The 23,251-nt window shown below is 37.8% G+C and overlaps 2 protein-coding genes across 2 annotated transcripts in view; both read left to right on the plus strand.

Annotated features, from left to right (window-relative positions):
- The first annotated feature begins 341 nt into the window (after positions 1-341).
- The window catches only part of LOC129739801 (uncharacterized), a 182,056-nt gene continuing 159,146 nt past the window's right edge, over positions 342-23,251 (plus strand). The window contains exon 1 of the mRNA XM_055731320.1: positions 342-369. The gene's annotated coding sequence lies outside the window, so the exon portion shown is untranslated. The remainder of the gene's footprint in view (positions 370-23,251) is intronic.
- LOC129739799 (apyrase-like) lies at positions 569-1,955 on the plus strand. The gene is made up of 4 exons (XM_055731316.1): positions 569-811; positions 869-941; positions 994-1,309; positions 1,377-1,955. Exons 1-4 carry the CDS (start codon positions 626-628, stop codon positions 1,624-1,626), a joined length of 825 nt encoding a protein of 274 aa, XP_055587291.1. The 5' UTR covers positions 569-625; the 3' UTR covers positions 1,627-1,955.

Raw genomic sequence — 23,251 nt, forward strand, 5'->3', positions numbered from 1 at the left:
TCTGAAATTGTATTACCAACAGGATAATTTTTTTTTGGATCAAATATTATTCCAGAAAAAGTAGATTTTACGGATTTCTACCTAGCCTAAACCTCATATTAAAAAGTGGTCATGAATTAAAAAAAACTGAAAAAAATTCCTTATTATTTTGACAAATTTTCAACATCTACAATTTAAACAACAAGTCAATTTTCTATACTACGGTTTTTCAAAATTCGAATGGTAACCATTTTTTTTTTTCAGATTGAACTAATAAATAAACCGTTTTGAATTGTAATTAAAATATTAAGGTAGTACATATATAGTGAAAAGCTTCAGTAATGTTTTTTTTTTCACTCCACAGAATCTATGTGCATCGTCAGTTGTTAGGTAAGTCACCATTTCAAACAATAATGTATCACAATTTGCTACATTTTCATAGGCTGTGTAAAAAACAAACTTGATCGGTACTCTATTTAGAAAATGACAAGTGGCTCCAGAGAGTATTGCTGAAGATCTGTTTAAATATTTACCTCCCCAGGCAGTTAAGTATGACTAAAAAAACGAGCAAAAACCACTTGCTCTGGCAATTCACTGATCATAAATAATTGGTTTGATCTTGCAAGTAAAATATATCCAGTGAAAAATGGCTCGGTTCGGAAGTCTCTGTGGAATATTTCTTTTTCAATTTTATTTTCACTTCAATTTTGAAGTTAGTGCGGAAAATTCTCAGCCAATACTTGGGCAAACCAAACTGATCTTAAGTCAGGAAAATTGCCTTTCTAATGAGTGCACCTTGGGGGCCGTAGTTGCGGATGCGATGGCAGATCATGTAACTATAATAGAGTATAGAATTTTTTTTCTTAATTTTTATGATTCGAATTTCCAGTTTACTAACGACTCATTCCGGCCTTTGGCTATGGTGGATGGAAGCATTTTCAAAAAGTCGATTCCCAAAGGAGGTAATTTCGGACAAAGCAGAACGAGAACCTTTTTTCATAAAAGATTTTTCAGACATCAGAAAAAGTGACGTGGAAAGTGCAATTTCAACCGATTCCGTGATTAATTTAGTTCCTATAAAAAAAGAAACAATTGTACGCTTAGCCGAACAGTTTTACTCTAAAAACGATGTCCTTCAAGTCTCAGGATTGAAAATTGCGATTGATCCCACCAAAGCAGGAACCGAGCGTATTCTGACAGTTGATGTCACCAATCCATTAGACAAATCCTGGATTAAGATGGATCAGCAAAAAGTGTACTACGTGGCTGTACCTTCTCATCTGTCGGAGGATGTCAAACAAGCTTCTGGAGGAAATGAACCTACAAAATTGTACTTAAAAAATTATTCCAAAATTTTGAACTCACAAATTTTATTTTATTTTTTTTCAACTTTCAAGGACTGGACCTTCTATCAAAGCGGTTTTCGAGCAGTACGTCAGTAAGGTAAAAGTAATCGATGGATACAAAGCGGGTCGAGTTCTTATTTGTTCCGAGCTAGTTTTATGCAAAGCAATGCCAAATCTGGCAAAGCAGGTTAATCCACCTCAAGTGGTGATCCCACACAAGAGTGCTAAAAGTGTTGCCAAAACCACAACAACCCCCAACCTTGACAACATTCTAAAATCTGCTGATGCCACTGCGTTGTAAAACAAAATGTTTCGAAAGCCTTATAAGTGCCTGGTTTTAAAAAAAACCTTAAATGTGCTAAAGATGGAAATGGAATTTAAAATCCATGTTCTTAAATAAACTTAATAGGGTGAACTTGGCACCGACTTTCTTTCCAGGGTTTTGAATCTCGAAAAATACAATTTCCAACGGTCACCATCATCTGTACCCAGAATTCAAAACAAAAAAGGGAAAATCACAAACATTTCTTGGATCCTGAAACTCTCATCGTTCTAAGGCGACCGTCAAAAACTAGATGGTCAGAAAATTTGGTCGTTAAATGTTAATTATACATATTTAAAGCTTCTTAATTTGTGTTATTAATTTTTTTCCCCCAATACTATGTCTACGAATGACTTCGATGAACAATATCATAAGATAAGGTCTAGAACGATATTGCAAATGTGCAAACGAGTATTGTCGGAGTCTTTGGCAACTGACCTAAGGAATGTATCTATTGAGGTCGTGGGAAGGAATTTCGATTCAATCTTGAGTTTCGTTTGGTGTTGTTGCCAAGGTTCCATAGCATGTTGCTTGTTATTTAGGTTTTTTGATTTGATGAATAACTAAGCAGGGTTACGGGTTTAAAGCATTTTTTTAACAGTACGGGAACTCTATTGTCACTCTGATGAAAAAAGGCGATTATAGGGAATTGAATTAAAAAAAAAAAATAACTACGATGCGAAAAGCCACGCACAATATAATGGAAGCTCAAACTAGCGTATCCCTCGATTAACACCTGTCGATACCACGTGGTATTCACCAAGACTGATTGCATTCACGTGTTGCCAGATTATTAGAAATTATGAGTTATCCCTTTGAATTTTCGAGATGGAAATCAGACAGCGGCAAACTTTGAAGCTTTATTTATTACTTTGTAGGGAATCCTTTTTCAGTTCACAGCAAATTGACATGGAAAGTGTAAATTATACACCTTTGAATTCAACCTGAAACGATCGATTCTAAATCGTTTCCATGCGCTCTGAAGCGTATAAATCGCTGTTCTACAATTATTCCTCGACCAGTCTTCAGAAGCGGTGTGCTACTTTCAACAAGTCCGTAGAACCATGACTCCATCGGATTTGACACTGAGTCTATCTATTATTGTTTTTACTCTGACCGTCAACCGATTTGGTGAGTAAATTTCCGAAATAACCTTTCAAATTAAGCACAAAACATTTCACAGTCGTAAATTTTTTTAAGCTCACGGAACCGACGAATTTCAATGCTACCGAGGTGGAGAGGATAATAACGGTGACAGACAATTAAGTCCATTCAGTTGCACCGTCGAGGATGTGCTGACGATTCATGGCTATCTCAAGCCGTACAATGTCCGGCTTCAGCAGGAAGCCCCTCCGAATCCGGTCCAGTTCGAATGTTTTATCATAGGAATAAATATCAGCGCGGGATCCACGATTATATGGGGCTGTACGTTTGCGCGCTATGAATTCTGTAAAGGATTTCCTACGCAAGTTCATTGTCGAACGTGTTCCACCGATCTTTGCGAGCTGCCCCGGGATGGAGGTCATGGAACACAGGATAACAATTCGGAAAATGTTGGAAAAAGGAACGCACCAGAACTGAGAAAATCAGTGTTCATAATATTGTTGGTGAGCACAGTTGTCATATTTTCAAGCTTTTAAAGGAAGTTTAGAGAACATTTTCATGCTGGTTTATTTCATGTTTGACGACTAAAATAAAAATGCCTATGCAAAACTGAATTAGTTGAACATTATTTCTAAATAAAAAAAATTCTGAACTTCACAGCAAGCCACCTTCTAAATATGAGGCACGGGTTTTGAGCTTTGAGGTTTGAGTTTATTGCCCCAGGTTGTCTTAGAGCACCTGTATCCGTGGTCCAAACAGCCAGTTTAGACCCAAGTTATGACCGAAGCAACAGCATCTTGAAATATGTTTTTTTTTTATCTCTCACCATGAGAGTCATGTACGGATTCTAAACAGCTTTGCCAGATTGCAAACCGCTCAAGTCCGTATGTTTGACGAACAGCGAAAAATGTAGATATTGATTTTGGCAAAATGAAACTTGATGCCCTTTTTTTAATCCGCAGAATCCCGTTATTTTTTTTCGATAATTCGTAAAAAATCTGTAGGGAATGCTGCAAGTCCGTAGATTTTGAGCATCGATCCGTAGCTCCGTAGAAATGCTTCAAATCCGTAGATCTACGGAGAAATCCGTCGATCTGACAACGCTGATTCCAAACGATGCTAAGCAATCGCTAGCACAACTGACCGTCCCAATCCGTTTTGGTATCCGAATCCTCCCGCTGCGCGTTCGAACTTGAAAGACGTTTTGTCCTTCACGCTGTCGCGTGGCGGACGGGGTTAAGGGATCACCCCTAGCTATCACGCAGACCTAGGAAGCCCCGGCAGACCTAGACCAATGTATTAGGGCCGCCGCATCCAACGGCGGGTCGGCGGCCACCTCGGATTTAAGAGCTTCGGCGGCTTTGTGCCGCCTCGGCCCCTTCATTCTCGTTGGGTGCGGCTTTGCCGCAAAAGAATAGTATTATGGGAACCCAATTTTTGTGGGAAAAATCTATTTGATTTTTTTTTGAATTTCAGTTTAGATAAATATATTAAATTTTCTGGGAAATAGCAATTCTGGCGAAAAATTTACTGGGGAATGGTTCATTCTGGTAATTTTTTTTCCGGGAAATGGTTCATTCTGGGAAAAAAATCTGGTAAATGGTACATTCTGGTAAAAAAATTCTGGGGAAGTGGATTTCTGGTGATTGAAATTCTGGTGATTTTTCATTCTGGGCAATGGTTTTCGGGAAAATGGAGTACAACCTTAGTTGAGTATTAAAAACAGCACATGATTGGTTTGTAAATAAACCGTTATTTGTCAAACAAATTAAGTATGTAAGCGCACACGCGATAGAATTCATGCAAAGATAAAATGTGAGTGGTGCTTGAGATGCAATGTGTACATTAGACTGCCTCAAATGACCCGACTTTTGAAAAAGTTAAACGCTGCAGGCTAAAATTGATCCTGGGCCTAGTACAAGATCTCATGCCAAATTTGGGCCAGATCGGACCACGGGAAGGGGTCGCTCAACGAGCCTGAAGTTTGTACGGGATTTTGGGACATTTTGTTCGAGAGGAACATGAAAAACCAGTTTTTCGTCGATAACTTTTGTCTCCTTCGACCGATTTCTTTCAAAAACGGGTTTTCTTAAAGCCTAAATTATGACAAACATTTCATCCGAAGGTTTCATTTCAATTAAAGTTAGGATAAAAAAGTTATTAAGCTTCAAAAATTGGCTAACTTTTTTAAGGGTGATATTCATCAGTGTTCTAATGAGGCGACTAAATGTCCGACCAGAACACTGAATGTGAAATGCATGCCGTTTCGTCAAATAATGACCGATTTTAACCATTGTTGTTGTGCTCGATTGCAATTTATGATGTTTTTCAAATATTTGAGATTGGATGATATTCACTTGATAGTTCGAAAAGGAGTAAGGGCGGAAAAATGCTTGACAATTAAAAAAAAATTGCATAACCACAGGAGCTTAGGAACATGACTGGACGATTTGTGATGCCAATATTTAAAGTTGTATGGGAAATTCAAATCCTGTGAAATGTTATGCGCTGCAAGCTAAAATTGATTCTAGTCCTAAAACTAGATCTCATGCCAAATTTGGTCCCGATCGGATCACGGAAAGGGGTCGCTCAACGAGCTTGAAGTTTGTATGGGATTTCGAGACATTTTGCTCGGAAGAAACATGAAAAACCTGTTTTTCGTGAATAACTTTGGTTCCCGTTGACAGATTTCTTTCGAAAACGGTTAGTCTTAAAGGATGGTATTCACCTTTGTCAATGAGTCGGGCGGCGGAACATATAGACGCCTCATTAACAGTAATGAATACCACCGTAAAAAAGTTAGCCCATTTTTGAAGCCTTATAACTTTTTTTATCTTAACTCTTCTAGAAATGCAGTCCTGGGATGAAATATTTATCATAATTTAGGCTTTTAGAAAAATTATTTTTGTAAGAATTTTGCCGACGGGACAAAAATTATTGATGAAAAACTGTTTTTTTTTATTGGCATCACGAATCGTCCTGTTATGTTTCTTAGCCCCTGTGGTTATGCAATTTTTTTATTTTTTTTTTTAGTTTCAAGCATTTTTCCGCCCTTACTTCTTTCCGAACTATCAAGTGAATATCATCCAAACACAAATATTAGAAAAACATCAAACATTGCAATCAAGCGCAACAACAATGGTTAAAATCGGTGAGTGTCCTGGTCGGACATTTAGCCGCATCATAAAAACAGTGATGAATATCATCCTTAAAAAAGTTAGCCAATTTTTGAAGCTTAATAACTTTTTTATCTTAACTTTAATTGAAATAAAACCTTCGGATGAAATTGATGTCATAATTTAGGCTTTAAGAAAACCCGTTTTTGAAAGAAATCGGTCGAAGGAGACAAAAGTTATTGACGAAAAACTGGTTTTTCATGTTCCTCTCGAACAAAATGTCTCAAAATCCCATACAAACTTCAGGCTCGTTGAGCGACCCCTTCCCGTGGTCCGATCTGGCCCAAATTTGGCATGAGATCTTGTACTAGGCCCAGGATCAATTTCAGCCTGCAGCGTATAACATTTTACAGGTTTTAAATTTCCCATACAAATTTGGGGCAGTCTAGTGTACATGAATGAACTTGCATGAGCAGCGATCGAGTGAACTATAGAGATACGCCAATGAACGGATGATTATGACCATTCAACATTCGGAATTTTAAACGGAAGGTCTGTGTTTTGTTGGTGATGTTGAGGTTGGCCGGGGAGTCTTCGGTCTGAACTAGAAATGGTGGTTTTGAGAATTGGGAGCTGGCCTGCAAAAGGATGGTAGGCACAATATCATAAAGCGCTATCTATCTGTGAAATAAATAGACTTGAAGCGGTTCCAATTTTGAACGCTTGGCTCACCGTTCCTCTCCTTCCTGAAGCAACGGAAAGACTGTTCTTTGATCCCCGCCATTCTTATCCCCACAAGTGAAAGCGAGATAAAATAACAGATTCCTTTGTTGAATTTCCAAAATCATCTTCATCTTAATTGTAGGATGACTCGGCCACTTTAAAAGAGATCGCTAAGTACGACAGTTCATTTTTGGAAGTGTGATATCGCTTATATAACTTTACTTAAAAGAGATATTAAGTAACTGATTAATGAAAAATTTGTAAAAATACCAACAGTCATTGCCATATATGTTAATAATAGGGCGTGTATTGTAAGCTGACGAATTGTAAGTAAATTGCACAAAATGTATGGAGCTAATTTAAAAACCGCGCATAAATATATTCGTAGGCTAAAAAAAGTAGTTATAAAAAGGCTACTGGACCGTTGGCAATACGCTAGTCGTATTAATTGAGTCTGAGATGGTAATAATATGTGATTGGTAATTAATAAGGCATAAATAAAAGTTAAACGTTTACAGGTTACCTACGTCAACGTGGGTCTTTTTCCGGGACTGAAAGTCTCGTCCGACTGCTGTGAGTCGACAGGATTGACACGGTTCTCTCGGTTGCGGATTGAAGACACCCGAACCGGGCAGTGATAGGGCATACCCACCAACTACGAGAATCAGCAAACCAACCGCTACTATACACGGAAATTTTAAAAAAGATAAAATTTACCTAGAAGTGAGGTGATTTTTCTCCACCCAGCTTTCTCGGTGAATTTTACCTTTTTTTCATCCACTTAGCAAAATGGTAAATTTTACCTTTTTTCAATTCAACTAGTAAAAAGGTAAATTTTACCTTTTTCGCATTCACTTAGCAAAATAGTAAATAATACCGTTTTCCCTGTCACTGATTTAAAAGGTAAATGCTAGTTGGTTTGATTGGTTTCTGCAATAAAAATAAAACAAAAACAAAATTTATTAAAAATTTATATTTATTTGAGATAAATGGACTTTATAGTTGATGCAAGTCCTTTCTTCACCAGGCTCATGGCAATTTGGCTTCGCGTTCTCCCGAGCCACCATGGTCACTTCTCCTTTCGACTAATCCGGTCCGGTCCGGCTTTTCCGGAATGATATCTGGAGGATGACGTGGAATACATCTCGAATCTGAGTAAAGTATTATAACGAGAACCATCACAACTATATGATATCTAAGAAAATGCTTACCATTCTGTTCCGATTTTTACATTATGGTCACGAAGAAATATTCCTTCCTCAATAAACGGGTTTGGCAAAAAGTTTCGCGATGAATTGTACCGTTTTGTTAAGCTCGATCCAGGTCAACTTCACCTCGCTACGTGGTAAGTTTTACTTTTTTGGATTTACCTTTTTTCTAGGTGAATTGTACTTTTTTATTCAGCTCAATTCAAGTGAAGTTCACCTCGCGAAGAGGAAAGATTTATCTTTTTTGGATTAACCTTTTTTCTCGGTGAATTATCCTTTTTTTTGCCTGCTCAATTCGGGTAAACTTTACTCTACTGTGAGGTGAGTTTCTCCTCGAAAAGGTAGAAGTTACCTTTTCGGCTTCCACCTTGCTATCTCGGTAAATGTTACCTTTTTATTATTTTCCGTGTACGTTTTCGGTACTATCGACACGAACGACTCGGTTGCGTATTGAATACCCCAGAGTCCTCCTGGGCCAGTTCCTGATAAAGCACCGTTCTGAAAAAGTTCGTGTCAGCATCTACTAGTGTCGTGACCGCTCGGCACTTCCAATACAGACGACTCGGACGACTCGGTTGCGGATTAAATACTTCCGAGTCTTCCTGTGCCAGTTCCTGATGAAGAGCCGCCCAGAAGGAGATCGCATCACCATCCACCAGTGTCGGGTTCGCTTCAACCTACCAATCACTGGAACCGGAAATCAAACAGGTTAGAATTAATTACAACAAATACACTAAACCAAACCGTTAGGGATTCAGCTAGGAGCTCCAAAACACTTAAAAGTTGACATAAAACTAATTGTTGCCATAACTAAAGCATTGTTTTGGCTTCCTGAAATACGCCTGGCGAGTATGCCAACTCCTCTAGCGAAGTGAACTTTTTGGATTCTTTTAAATCATCGAATTAGAGCTACTAAAATTGGTTATTTCGTTTAGCACAACTTTTTCCTGTCGATCCAAAATTATCTACTGTGTCTGGTGGTGTCTAACCCGGTGAGAGAAATACAGCCCTTTAAGGGCCAGAGGTTTTCAGAATAGTCCAAAAGAGCAAAAATATTTCGTTTGCCCATAAAGGGCAAAGAGAGATTCTTATTTCGAATTCAAATAAATCCATTTTTGACGGTCGCCATCAGGAGACCATGGTCAGTGTTTACAGTATATAGGCATCTTGGTTTTTGAGACTCTTATTGTTATTTGTCAACCGTCAAAAATACATATATATCAGAAAATCTTCCATTCGAGTTGAACCACAATGGTAAATGAGTGGATCGAAGATTTTATATTTTCGTTTTTTTTAGAAAATTGATTATGGCTGACAGGTAAAAAAAGTCACCCTTCAGAGATGGAACCAAGTCAGAAGCCAAGAAATATGAGGTTTATAATATAGTAAGGTACACCGGGGTAAGTGTGGACGATGGCTATTAAAACAATACTGTGCACTATTTTCTTTTAAGGCAGAATGATTTATTTACATAGTATTCCGTCTCACGACATAACTTGACGAACATAATTCCTAAAATTCACTCGGTTCATAGCAACCGTTCTCCAATTTCTCGGGCACCCCACGTTCGCCAGATCACGCTCCACTTGGTCTAACCACCTTGCTCGTTGCGCCCCCGCTCGTCTTGTTCCTACCGGATTCGTAGCGAACACCTGTTTTGCAGGACAGTCGTCCGGCATTCTCGCAACATGTCCCGCCCAGCGTATCCGGCCAGCCTTAACCGCCTTCTGGATACTGGGTTCGCCGTAGAGTCGCGCGAGCTCGTGGTTCATCCTTCGCCTCCACACTCCGTTCTCCTGTACGCCGCCAAAGATGGTTCTTAACACTCGTCGCTCGAATACTCCGAGTGTACGCAGGTCCTCCTCGAGCAATATCCATGTCTCGTGCCCGTAGAGAACAACCGGTCTAATAAGCGTCATATACAGGTTACACTTCGTGCGAGGGCAAAGTCTTCTCGACCGCAGTTGCTTGTGGAGTCCATAGTAGGCACGACTTCCGCTGATAATTCGCCTCCGGATCTCACGGCTGGTGTCATTGTCTGCGGTCACCAGTGAGCCGAGATAGACAAAGTCTTCGACTATCTCCAGCTCGTCGCCGTCGATCGTGACCTTGTTATTACTGGACAAGCGGGTTCGGTCGGTCTCGGATCCGCAGGCCAGCATATACTTCGTCTTGGACGTATTAATCATCAACCCAATCCTTCCTGCTTCGCGTTTCAGTTTGCGGTAGATCTCCTCCACCGCCGCAGATGATCTGCCGACTATATCAATGTCATCGGCAAAGCAGATAAGTTGACTGGATCTGTTGAAAATCGTGCCCCGCATTTCGCCCACCGCTCGTCGAATAACACCTTCTAGCGCCACGTTGAACATCATGCAGGATAGACCATCACCTTGTCGAAGCCCCCTGCGCGATTCGAATGAACTCGACAATTCACCCGAAATCCGCACACAGCACTGCGTTCCATCCATCGTCGCCTTGATCAGTCTGATTAGCTTCCCGGAAAAGCCGTTCTCGTCCATGATTTTCCATAGCTCGTTACGGTCGATCGTGTCGTATGCGGCTTTGAAGTCGATGAATAGATGATGCGTAGGGACTTGGTGTTCACGGCATTTTTGGAGGATTTGCCGTAATGTGAATATCTGGTCCGTCGTAGACCGTCCCTCCATGAAGCCGGCCTGATGACTTCCCACGAATCTGTTTGCTTGTGGCGTGAGGCGGCGGAGTAGGATTCGGGACAACACTTTGTAGGCGGCATTGAGGACAGTGATCGCTCGGTAGTTCTCACAGTCCAATTTGTCGCCCTTCTTGTAGATGGGGCATATTACCCCCTCCTTCCACTCCTCCGGTAGCTGTTCTATGTCCCAGATCCGGACTATCAACCGGTGTAGGCAATCGGCCAACCTGTCCGGGCCCATTTTGATGAGTTCAGCTGCGATGCCATCCTTCCCAGCCGACTTGTTTCTATTCAGCTGGCGAATGGCTTCCTTAACTTCACTCATCGTTGGGAGTGGCTCCTCTTCGTCGTTGGCTACGCCGGCGATGTACCTTCCCCCACCGTCTTGATCTCCTGCATGCGCGCCGTTCAGGTGTTCATCGAAGTGCTGCTTCCACCTTTTGATCACCTCACGATTGTCCGTCAGGATACCCCCGTCCTTATCCCGGCACATTTCGGCTTGCGGCACGAAGCCTTTGCGGGATGCGTTGAGTTTCTGATAGAACTTTCGTGTTTCTTGGGAACGATGCAGCTGCTCCAGCTCCTCGAGCTCCTCCTCCTCCAGGCGGCGCTTTTTCTCCTGGAAAAGTCGAACTCGCTGCCTCTTCCGCTGTCGGTGATTTTCCACATTTCGACGGGTGCCTCTTTGCACTACTGCCGCCCGCGCGGCATTCTCTTCGTCCATCACCCTCCTACACTCCTCGTCGAACCAGTCGTTCCGTCGAGATCGCTCCACATAACCGATGACGTTCTCCGCAGCACTGTTGATGGCTGTTTTGATGGTATCCCAACAGTCCTCGAGAGGGGCTTCGTCAAGCTCGCCCTCTGCCGGCAGCGCTGCTTCGACCGATTGCGCGTAGTCTGCCGCGACCTCAGGTTGCTTCAGTCGCGCGATATTTAACCGAGGCGGGCGCCGGTTTCGCGTGTTGTTCACTACGGAGAGTTTTGGGCGCATCTTCACCATCACCAGATAATGGTCCGACTCGATGTTAGCGCCCCGACAGGATCTGACGTCGATGATGTCCGAGAAGTGCCGGCTGTCGATCAAAACGTGGTCGATCTGTGATTGAGTTTGGTACGGTGATCTCCAGGTGTACTTGTGTGGGAGGCGGTGCTGAAAAAAGGTACTACGTACGGCCATTCGTTTGGAGGCGGCGAAATCAATGAGTCTGAGGCCGTTTTCGTTGGTCAGCTGGTGCGCGCTGAACCTTCCAATTGTCGGTTTAAATTCCTCCTCCTGGCCGACCTGAGCATTGAAATCCCCGATGACGATCTTGATATCATGTTTTGGGCAACGGTCGTATTCACGCTCCAGCTGCGCGTAAAATTCGTCTTTGTCGTCACCGGTACTTCCGAGGTGAGGGCTGTGCACGCTGATGATGCTGATGTTGAAGAACCGGCCCTTGATTCTCAACCGGCACATTCGTGAGTTGATCGGCCACCACCCGATCACGCGCTTTTGCATCTTTCCCATCACTATAAAAGCTGTTCCAAGCTCGTGTGTGTTGCCGCAGCTCTGGTAGATGGCACGACCATCTGGATACGTTCGTACCGTGGAGCCCTTCCAGCATACCTCCTGCAGCGCTACGATGTCGAATTTGCGGCTCTTCAATTCGTTGGAGAGCACGTGGGTACTGCCCACAAAATTTAGAGATCGGCAGTTCCATGTTCCAAGTTTCCAATCGCTAGTCCCTTTTCGTCGCGTGGGTCTTTGCCGATTTCCATCCGAAATTTGTTGTTCGTTATTCGTTGCTTATGTTTTTTAGTAGTCACAGGCTCGCAAGGCCCGCAGCTAACCCCACTATCTCGCAGGAGGACCGTCGTGATGTTGCTGTTTTGGGTCCCGAACACCACCAGGACGTTGTTGCACTCCGCACGCCGCCCCTAACATGGAGAACAGACGCGTACGAAGCCCCCTAACTCATTCTGCATGCGACCAAAGCATCCACCGGGGTTGGGTACCCGATCTCCGCTAAGGTTGCTCGCACCCCAGCTAGTACCACGGGGAGGTAGAGAATCGGAGTTGCAGACAAGCGGTGATATGACCACTACCCGAAGGTTGGGTGTGTGGGGTCTCGAGTTGCACATTGTCTACTTCACTAGCCTTAAGGCAGAATGAATTAATGTTCAATTTATTTGTAATCTATCCAATAACTGTGAAAAAGATACGATTTCGACAATAGCGGGTGTTTACAGCGACTTTTTGGGAATTTTCTGTTTTCAACTACGATGTCGAGTTGATGAGCATCTTTTTCAATTGCAAATTTCTCGTAAACTAGCTGACTCTCGATAAAAAACTCTACATTGAAACAATCCTCACATTCCAAACAACCAGTTAGGAAAAGAAACGGCGGTTAAAAATGAAGAAAAAAGAGTTTATTTACAAAAAACTTAAATTTTGTCTTCAACCCCTGCCTGCGGTAAGTGTGGACGGCTTTAAAAAGACTTGATGTTTACCTATTTTTTTCAATTTTCTGTCCTTCATCATTCATGAATTGTATTATTTAGCTATATTTTGCATTCGGATCATGAAAAGTTGGGTAAAGTACTGGTTTGTTCTGTGTTTTTGATAAAATCGGATCTCGTGTGTTGCAACATAAATTACACACAATAATTGTTGAAAGATGCCTTACTAACAGTATCATGAACTTTTTTCAAAATTTTGGACGGTTCGAGCAATAAAATAACGTATTTAACCAAGAAAACACAAATTTTTCGAATATTTCCTGAGAAATCAAAGGGAAAATCTACCGTCCACACTTACCCCATAAAGCGGGGTAAGTGAAGACACCAGCAGTCCATTACAATTTACGTGATAACTTTTCTCGCTTTGCTTCTAACGAGCTCATCTCTACAGCGTTTGTAAACAACATGTTCTGCATCACATTGAATGCAATTTTATGAAAATTGCTCCACTACTGATTTTTTAATGATTTTTCGAAGTTGAACTATACGAAAAACCGTCCACACTTACCCCGGTGTACCTTATACGAAATTTATTAAAACCCATTACAGCAAATTCGGAGAAATCACTCGACGTGATTATCAATCCATTGTTTGTAATCCTTCGGTCTCGTACACACATCTCGAAAGGCCGTAAGGCACAGGCGAAGACACTTTTCGCCGAAACGTACCCCATTTTTGGCCCGTTGTTGATAAACCCATTAATTACCGAAGATATAATACTTAACCGCTGTAAGTTTTCCCATCAGCCGCCGGCAGTCGTCGAAACTTTTCGGGGCCCCCTTCAATGGGCAGGCAGGCAATTTCCCCTACTAGCACCAAAATTGGTAAGCCAAAACACGTTCTCACATCCAGTAGCTAAATCCCCACTAAATGGGTTTGAGCGCTTTCCCCATGCCATGGCATATTGGGCTCGATTCGTTGGCAGAAGTAACGGCCTGTTCTCCTAACCCTTGCTTGTGGTCGGTTAGTTTGGAATCAAATTATTTACCCACACTGGAACTTATCCATAGAGTTAGACAGTCAGCTGCGAAGCAGCAGAAGAGAACATGTTCGAGTACTGTGAGCCACACACGAAAGGGCACATCTCGAACATGTAATTTGCCGGAGGCGCGGTAGTTTTCACCATTCCCTTTCCCCGCAAAAAAAAGAAAGCACTCTGAATCACGCCATCTTGTTACGAGCAGACTCTTAGAGATGGCAGAAGTGACTAGATGGATGAACGGATCCAAAATCTAGTTAGATAGTTCCCGGGGAAGACTTTTCGGCTTGGATTCCTTTCCAAGGTGCCTTCCCAATTCCCCATCACTCTCCTAGTCAGGAAGTTTCCGGTCATGTGAGTGAACTTATAGTAGTAGTTCATGCAAACATGCACGGTAGATTCGACAGAGAAAATGGGACTGAACGAACTTACGTGTGGTTAGATGGAAAGCTTTGGGGCACCAAAAACTTTACCATTAATCGAGAACTTTTCTCCCGATTGGTACTTTCAGCTGGGAGTTTGAGGAAACTATTTGCTGCCGCTTTGAGCTCCCGGAAAAGCTTGTGAGCAAATTCATGGGGGAAGATTTAGTGTTTCTATTAAAACGATCTTTCAGTGGACTGGAAAAATTTTACTAAATTGACATATATTTGAAGGTCTCAAAATAAGGAATAAACATTAATCTAATGAAGATAAACTTTAATCGTATGTACCAAAAACAGATAAATCAAAATGAAAACTGCATCTAAGAAGTTTCATTTTTTATCAACCGTCGAGAAGACAAATCAAGCCAACAATGAGTCAAACGGTCAGTTGGATCGAACAGTTTCGAACATATATTGTTGCAATTTTTTAAACCAGGGTTTCAAAAAGACATTGCGGATATCATTTTCTTACCATATAGTAGGGTTGCCATCCGTCCCGCAAAAGCGGGACATGTTCCGCTTTTTTTCTTGGAAAACTTTTACAAAATCAACTGACTTATACTGGAACAATCAAACTTTAGTCTCAATTTGGATTCTGTAAGAATCAAAAAAATCTCTCAATTACGTCTTTTTCTCAAAATAAGCAGCATTTTTCATACTTTACATAAGACAATACTGAATAACTCTAAAGCTCTTAGCATTACAGTAAGGTTCTGATTCAGTTTAGTGTTCTTGGAGCACGTTTAACCAATGTATGAAGAAAGTATAGCTTCAGTTGCTTCCAAATAATTATAAAGTATTAGAATTATAGAGATTAATTTTTTAGCCGGAATCTTAGTTAAATTGCTTCATTTTATACACCACATAGACTAAAATTTCTAAAGTATATAAAGATAGAGTTATTTTAGTTTTAGAATTTTTAAACAAACTGATTTTTGTACATATAACACAAAGATTTTTTACGGAGAGAGTAAGCCATGACTTTTGGTCGACGCACGCGTTTTTTTTTCGTTGTGAAATTTCCTAAAATTATTTCGAAAATTGGATTTAAGATTGGTTGAATTAGAAAAGTTTAATTGTTGTGCGTGAAAGTAAGAAGCAAAGTGATTTTTTTCATTTACATATTATGGGAATTTTAAACGCAGAAGTGAAAAAGTGCAAAGCATTCAATCGACAGAATTGCTGGGCTAGCACTACGCCCTATTCGGACCAACCCAGATTTTTTCACCAGCCGAGCGATGCATTGGGGATGAGTTGTCCAGTTTAAGTTTAAGATAAGTAACATGTTTTCATTATTTTCATCTCTTTCACATATAATCCTCAAGGAGCTTTTTGTTTAATTTAAGAAAATTGAAAAGAATTTCAAGTGATTTTATTCAATGGGCACTGTTACTACGCGCTTCGCTACAAAACAAAGTTGGATTGCATAAAGACGGCGATCTGGAAAAAAGAATCTCAATCATGCTTTAGGATGAGTATTTGGTCTCTTAACTCGTTTCATTCTCTGTTTTTCGCGAATATAGAATTATATTTTATAAAATTTAGTGATGTTTGTGGAATTTAAATCAGCCGTATTCATCAACAAGCCACGATTCTAAATTAACATAGAACACCAGGGGATCTTTCATCGACAAAAAAGTTGTGTAGGAGATTTCTACGCAAAAAAAAACTTTAGAAGCCGTGATTTCCTATGGATTTTGATTGCATACAGTTAGGCGTTTGTCTACATGAAGCATATAATATTGTGTATGGGCCTTTATGGGACTTAACGTGATGAATAGGGTATGCCAAATTAATCACGTTAAGTTAACATCGTGCAATTTATTAAAGTTTCGGACATATAAATTTAAGTGATTCAATAATAAACTGTATATATATTTACTCAAATTGAGGGAAAAAGAAAAAAAAATCGAAAATGTTTTTAAAAGTTTTGATTATTCAAAACATTGATTTGTACTCTTTGAGTATCAAAGGTCTTAAGACTTTAAAAATGTGAGGCAAAGGAGAGCAAAGAATCAAAGAGTTTTCAAAAACAATTTGCGAAAATTTGTGTCTGAATATTAAAATATAATTCATTTTAATTTTAAGTTGCTTTCCATCTTTAAACAGTAAAGCCTTTTTGAAAACTCTTTGCTTCAACAGGGAAAAGAGCAAGTTTATCAAAGAAGAAATTTGGATGGTATTGATTTGCCTTCAATATTTTATTCTATCCATTTTATTGGACGTTTATCAAATGCCTCATAGAAATAGAAGTTTCCTTAGGAAATGTCTAGGAGCATAGGAGGTGTAGGAAAACCATGATCGCACCAATTACCAAAATTGATCCTGATCTCTACCTTTCACCAACTAACACAACTCCTTCCTTGGATACTTGAATATGGATTCGCAGACGTATAGACGGTTTTCATAGTTGATGATATTAGCTTATCTCTGGTTCTGACTATTTAAAAAAAAAATTTTTTTTGGAGTATGCAGGAGTGGGAGGTTGCTAGTTGAACTTAAAGAGTATCTAACTAACAATCCTTCCCTTTTCCCCATTGACTACTAGGACGTGGCCGGCGCCGTTATTAATCAGATAAATCATATAAAAAAGGGAGAGCATCAGTTTTGTACAATGAGAATGGCTGCTTGTCCCAAGCACCATTCTTTTGGACTTTGTGCAAAATTGATGGCCTCGATAAATCACGGAGTAGCAACCATTGGCGACGTGGAACTTGTTCTGCTTAGCCACGCCAGCGATCATGGAATTTGAAATGTATAGTTTGAAATCTTATTTATTTTCTCTAAAATCGATTTAAAAAAAACCTGTAAATTAAGCATTTCGAGTTCAATGATTAAAGGTGGATGTAAGTAGTCAAACAAGCTAAGCTAAGCTAAGCTATAACACAAAGATTTTTTACGCGGTATAAAATCCACCGTTTACATGCACAACTTGAAAGATTTACTCTCAAATAATGAGTTAATTCGCGAATACTGTGGGAAATAACGGTGTATAAGGCAAAAAACCGAGTAAATAAAAGTAATGTAAAAAAAATCTTAGCAAAATCAATCTGCGTTTAATAAAAAACCTTAGTGTATTTCTATAAACAGCTTTGGCTGATGGTAAACGTATAAGTTTAGCTACACAATTAAGCTTATTTAAGATTTTATTAAAAGTCCCGCGTTTTTCGGCAGTGTCCTGCTTTTTTTCGTGAAATGTCCTGTTTTTTTCTGAAAAGATCTAGCAAGTCTACCATATAGGCATTTTTCAACAGCAATATACCTTTAAATGGGGTAAATTCGGACACAAACGGGATAAAACTGTTGTGATTCAAATATTAAGGAATCAACTCATAATTTGTTTATTCTTTCTGGACCAATAAGCTCCTTGATTTAAAGCAGGGCTGAGCAGCCTTTTGAACCAACAGGTCAACTTAAATTTGAAATCTTGTCGGCGGGCTGCACTTTGATTTTTTTTTAATAATTAGCAGAGCTTCGCGTCATTTTTTATATCTACAAATTTTTGGCGAAAACAGATCTGAAAATGGAAAAATAAAATGAATTCACGTGGAGGAATTCAATACCCGATATTGAAAAGGTACATCACTATTTTTTTTTTGACATTTTTTAAATTTTCTCAATATTTTTAATAGAACATACTTCTTACAAGATTCTTCATCACTTCCATTTTTTTGAAGAAATTAGCTCAAGGACCTTTCGCTCATCCTCTCCACCAAACAGCTCGATTGACCTGTCTAGCGTGGGGCAATAGACTAACTAGCAGGAAAAAATAATAATAATAATATTTAAATAAAAACATTTTTTTAGAGTGATTCAGTTTCGTGACGTCACAACGCGCCATTTTTTTTAAACACGGTTTTGCGAAGCGTTGTGACGTCACGAATTTTTATGGTCAGGTGAAAATGAAATAAATCAAGGTATAATCTGAAAATTATGCTTAATTTACTAAAAATGCAGAGAAACTCAACATGTGCTTTGGTGATTAAATCGATCCATCTATTCGTATTAAACTAAGTGCATTTAATCTAAAAGGCCCATATAAGCAGATAAGGTTTGCAGCACTGCGCACATCGATTTTATTCGAAATTTATTTGTGCGATGATGTGAACAGTATTGAGAAAAAAAACTAAGACTAGGAAAACATTATTTGTTAAAGCGTTGAAATATGTTTCTGTATCTTATTAATATTAAGTTGCAAAGGAAAGATAATTTCAAAAGACATCGATCTTTTAAAATTTAGATAATGGACAGTAGAGTGCCTATATCAGCCGACTTATGAAAATCTTATTAGTTGCTAGCTAAAATTGATCCTAGGCCTATCACAAAGTCTAATGCTAAATTTGGGGGATCAGACCACGGAAATAGATGGCGACAAGAGTCTTAAATTTGGATGGAATTATGAGAAATTTTGTTTGGAAGGAACATTAAAACCCAGTTTTGTACCAATTTCTGAAGTCCATATAGACTGATTGGTTTTCATTCAAGTCATTCACAAAGCTTTCATTATGACAAATAGTTTATTCCAAGGTCCCATACCAATAAGGTTTATGGTAAAAAAAAAGATATTGAGTTTCAAAAAATAAATGAATGATTATTAATCCACGCTTAAAAATATACCCGTTTTGAAGCTTAATAACTGTTTTATATATAATAACACTTATTGTAATGCGTTCTTCAGATGAAATATTGTCATAATTAAAGCTTTAAAACAGTAAAATTAAAGTAAAGATCAGTTGATAAAGACCGATACTATTGGTGCAAAACTGTTTGTTTTGTTCATCCCAAACAAAATCCACATTTTTCCATACAAACTTCAAGTTTGTTGCACGACTGCTTTCCCTAGTATAATCTGGCGCTTATTTTGCATGGAATCCTGTGCTAGTACCTACATATTTTAGTTCTATTAATTTTGCAATCCATTCAAAAGTCTCTTTTGTGGGATTATATGTCGATACGAGGTTCGATTTGGATTTTTGAATCTCATTGCATTTATTCCATGTTTGAACATAACGCCAGCAAGTAATAAAAGCTATTAGCGCGTTCACATTCTAATGTCGAAGAACTTGATCTTTTTGGAAGATTTTTATTCAAATCACAGATTACTACTACTTTATGATTCACAAGTATTCTTTTGAAAAATTCCATTTTTATTTTTATGATAGTTCGTTTATTCTCAAATCAGGTGTTAAACCGGTAAACCGGTAGCGGTTTTAAATTTCTTTATTAGATATTTTTTTAAATAATCCCGTTTATGCTGAAAAACTATGTTTCTTAATTTCGTTAAAAATTTGATTATTGAAATCATTTATTGAGGCGCATTATTATTTAAAACTTATATGAAGAAATACTACAATAGTATTGAAGTAAGAAGTCATTAACGTTCTCGAAAAAAAAATTTCAATCATCATCAAAATCAATTTTCGTGACTTCACAACGCATTTTTTACCCGGGTGCAACTCACTACCTTCTGAACCGATTTTTAGTCTCAAAAATGCATTAAATTCCTCCCAAAAAGTTTAAAGCGACCTCCAATTTCCGACAATATGTGACGTTTACAGGAATCATGAACTGAAAAAAACAGTTAAATTTTCGTGACACTTAAAAATAGATACCGATTCGAGAGCGTGAAATTGCTGTAATTTTTCTTAATCTTATATCTTGCTTTAAAAATGTTTTAAATGATAAATATTTTGCAATAATTTTTTTATATAGCTAGATTTTTGACAAAGTTATGTTTGAAATAAAGAATAATTGTAAAAATCAGTTTATTTTTCTGCGTAAATTTTTAAATTTCAACGACAACATAATCAATTTCAGAAAAAAACTAACTGAATATCTTTAGATGGAAAATGAAGCTCAAGAAACAACCGTTTCTAATGTTGTATAAATTATTTTTTTCGGTAACTTTGCTGCCGGCTGATTCATGTATGTATGTATGTATGTATTGTATCCACCTTGGGTTTACGGCAGCGCCGCGGTTGTGGCAAAAAAAAATAACCCACACGTCCATCTTGGTTACCACGCAACACAATAATAACTCCTCAATGAGACTTCTAAGGGAATGGAATCGTAAGCAGAGTCACTAACGGTATCCAGGGTGAAAAAGAGGAAAAGTCTCGAGAAGCTATAACCACGTTGTTGTCTAATCAAGATAGCATGCAAATTATAATCCCGCCGCCAAGGCTTCCGAAAAAAGAGTGCGTCCTTATTTTACAAAAAGTAATCAAACACCATCTTTTTCTCAACCATGCCAAATTCCCTTGACATAAATTGAGGAACGTCCAGTATTCGAAACGGTACTAGCATACACGGTAACCCGCTCTTCTTGTAAAACGAGGATACCCAGATGCCCCTGCCCTTGTTGTTTGAATATAATATGATATAAATAAAATATAATAATATATAATATGTTATACAACAATATAATAAATGGGTTATATAGTATGTAATATAAAATTATATAGTATAATAAAATATAAGGCAATATGATCTAATACCATACAATAAAATGCGATATAGTATGATACAATATAATTAAATATATAAAAAAAAACTATATGTATGAATTTATTGCATCTACGTTCATATGTTATTTATGTTTCCACCTTGGATAAAAAAATTGCAATGAGCTAGATGATTAAAAACCAAAATTAAAAAACTATAATACCATTTCCGGAATGAAGAACATCAACCTATAGAATTTATGAAAAATCAGTCGTTATTGCGAATTTCATGATGCTGTAAGTAAACATGATAATTAATTAAATTAAACAAAACCAAGATAAATGCTATTAAAATTTATCAAAGATGCCGACCGGTAACCTATAAGATAGATAGTTATTAACAAAACATTTACGTTGAACAGCTGCAAAATACATGTTGAGGTAAATCAGTGAAAACGATGAAAATTGATTGCTTTCAACAGTAATCCATTCGATGAATCTGTGAACATTTTTGCGCAAACCTTAAAGTAAAGATAGTTAATTAAGAAGTAAATGGTTGATCAACTATTTTCAAATTTCTTTCAAGTCCAAAAAGTTTCCTGAGAAAAGAAAACAAATTACAATAATTATTTCGTTAGTTGTATATCCATTTTTGTACGTGAAAATAATATTTATTTTTCATGTCCAAGCGCTCAACTAGGTGGAGGAACGGACCCGCCCTCAATCCACGATCGTTTGCTGGTGAATGCTCTTCTCAAGAATCCCTTCAATCGGAATCCCAGATGGCTCCCTCGCTACCCCGAATTATAAAAAGTTATCTAAAGAAATTATATAAGCAATAAGACTACTACTACTACTACGGATATTATAATGTTGAACAGATAAAATATGCATTAATCAAGAAACAAGCGCTGGAAAATAACCAAATTCATTAACTTTCATAATAAACTGTAGTACAGATTTAAGCCTTATGAGAAACAAACGAGTATTTAATTTAAGACTAGTGTTTTGAAGAGAGTTGTATTAAAAAATTGTCTAAGCCTCTGTCCAAAAATACTAAGAAAGTAACTTCCTAGTAAAAATTTATAAACAAAAGACTAATGATATTAAAAGTTGCGGTCAATATGGCTATGATTATCACGGACGAACACGCACGAAGCTGTGGGAAACACATTTTTATCGGTCTTCTGCAGGCAAATAGGTGATGAAAATATAACTAGTCACAGGGCATCCTACGGTTTGAATCAATATTTGGTGTTGTTACATGCTGGCTGAAAAAAACTTATCAGCGTTTTATTTTGAGAGATACATTTTTATCTGAATTTAATATTTTGCTCGCACTATTCCGATGATTGATAATTAACGAGGTAGACAGGCAAATGCTTTAAGCTAATTTATTATGGTCACCTACGCTGTGGAGCAAAAATAAAACTTTTTCTTTCTTCATTTCAAGCATTCGAAGCATGTAATGTAATATAATTAATACTATCCTGCAAATGTTGAAATGGAGTATGCACGAAGCAACCAATTATGCCTACGACAAAAAAATACAATAGGTAATAGAAATAAATATACCTATAAATAATATTTCTTTTTTTCCCTAAATAAATAAATATATGATTTAAAAAAAATTAAAAATTAATGAATAAATAAATGGATAAACACAAAAAAAGTTAAATAAATTATTAAATTAAAATAATTAAATAAATTAATAAATAAATAACAAATTAATAAAATTATAAATGATTCAATAAATAAATAAAAAAATAAAAAAAAAATAAAAAAAAGAAAAATAATTGAAATTAAAAATTCTATCAAATAAAACAAATGTAACAAATAAAATCCTATTCAAAATTAACGCAAATAATGACAACAAGATAAATATATGAAATGATGTGGTGTTCCAATGGGCTCAGCCTCTGCAAAAACGAATACGTTAATTGTTGTTTGGTAATGCCATAAAAACAAAATAAAACTCATAAATCTTCTGATCAAGTTACTTACGCCGATCTGATTTCAAAATAAATTATGTTTAACATATTGACCAAGATTTAGTTCCTGTTGGATGAAAATTAGAAAGAAAGGCAGTTTGTTTGAAAATCCTCACCGGCATTCATTGATCCAGTTAAAAATAAATTAATAGGTCCAATAAGTTCAACTAACATTTGATCCTAAAGAGCGGATACAACATTGTAAGATCTGAAAAAAGAATTCAATTAAAGTCTTTGACAATTTCTTTTAACAGATGAAAAGGTTGTGATGTATAATCATTACTCAATGGCTTCATTCAATGTACAATATCATGTCGCACATTTAATCACATAAAAATTAGGAAAGATCCAATGCTTGAAGTCTAAATTATTAATTAAATGATCACTCACCATTTTGATAGAAAAATTCTTCCAGTACCCAGAAACATAATTT

Source organism: Uranotaenia lowii, chromosome 1 (assembly GCF_029784155.1).
Source record: "Uranotaenia lowii strain MFRU-FL chromosome 1, ASM2978415v1, whole genome shotgun sequence".
Classification (NCBI taxonomy): Eukaryota; Metazoa; Arthropoda; class Insecta; order Diptera; family Culicidae; genus Uranotaenia; species Uranotaenia lowii.